Here is an 817-nt window from a genome sequence, read left to right as displayed (position 1 = left end):
ATGTCTGTGTGTTACTAGATTCTACCATAGAGGAAAAATGTATGTGCACAAAGTGTTTTGAAAGTTCTTTATATTAGCGCTGATTATGACAGAATAATTGGTTCTTTGAATGGCACCTATTTAGTCAGATTTGTGGCTCTGAACAGCTCTGTAATTGAAGACTGACTTTACCAATTTGCTGTATAACAACCAACACATGATAGTATTTTCTCTGGGTTTTTGAGATGCAACAAACATGTTTCAAAAACACATGGTTATAACAACAACCAGATAAACTAAGACAGAAGTCAAGGGTCAAGAGCCCAAGCAAACACTGATCTCTAACATGGTTACTTCAAATGAAACACCAAATCAACATCTAAACCTTAGTTAATTCTCAATAAGATCTTCTGTAGACGTCTGACAGAAATAAAGTCAGTCTGGTGAGTAATAAGTGGAGCTGGTGATGCTGTTTGTGGGGTTGTTTAATCAGATCTTGAGAGATTTAATGTATTTTATTTCAGTTTATTTTATCTAAGGCTGTGTCTGAAGTCAGTTGTAGTTCCTTTCTCTCTTTTCTGTTTGTTAACAGCAGCTGTTCATCACTAATGCTCAATCAGCACTTAGTTAATCACTTAATTTTTTAATTAAAACGTACATGGTTTAAATCAAGGCAATCTGTTTACTCAAACGGTTTGAGTCAAGTTACTTGTCGGGTTTTACAGTGTACATCAGAGTGTCATATGCTAATTTCTTTCTAATATTTTTTTCTCTAGCGCCTGATTGTCCCTTCCTTTCAAAGAGAAGACGGCGATCAGGTGAGAAACAGCAATTCTGA

At 35.4% G+C, this 817-nt stretch overlaps 1 protein-coding gene across 1 annotated transcript in view; it reads left to right on the top strand.

The window, feature by feature from the left end:
- The window catches only part of LOC109059056 (complement C3-like), a 10557-nt gene extending 9740 nt beyond the window's left edge, over positions 1–817 (top strand). The window contains exon 16 of the mRNA XM_042755474.1: positions 756–817. Coding sequence (XP_042611408.1) covers positions 756–817 — 62 coding nt within the window. The remainder of the gene's footprint in view (positions 1–755) is intronic.

This window comes from Cyprinus carpio, unplaced genomic scaffold (genome assembly GCF_018340385.1).
Source record: "Cyprinus carpio isolate SPL01 unplaced genomic scaffold, ASM1834038v1 S000006703, whole genome shotgun sequence".
Classification (NCBI taxonomy): domain Eukaryota; kingdom Metazoa; phylum Chordata; class Actinopteri; order Cypriniformes; family Cyprinidae; genus Cyprinus; species Cyprinus carpio.
Note: the sequence above shows the minus strand (reverse complement) of the source record. Positions and strands in the feature narration are given on the sequence as shown.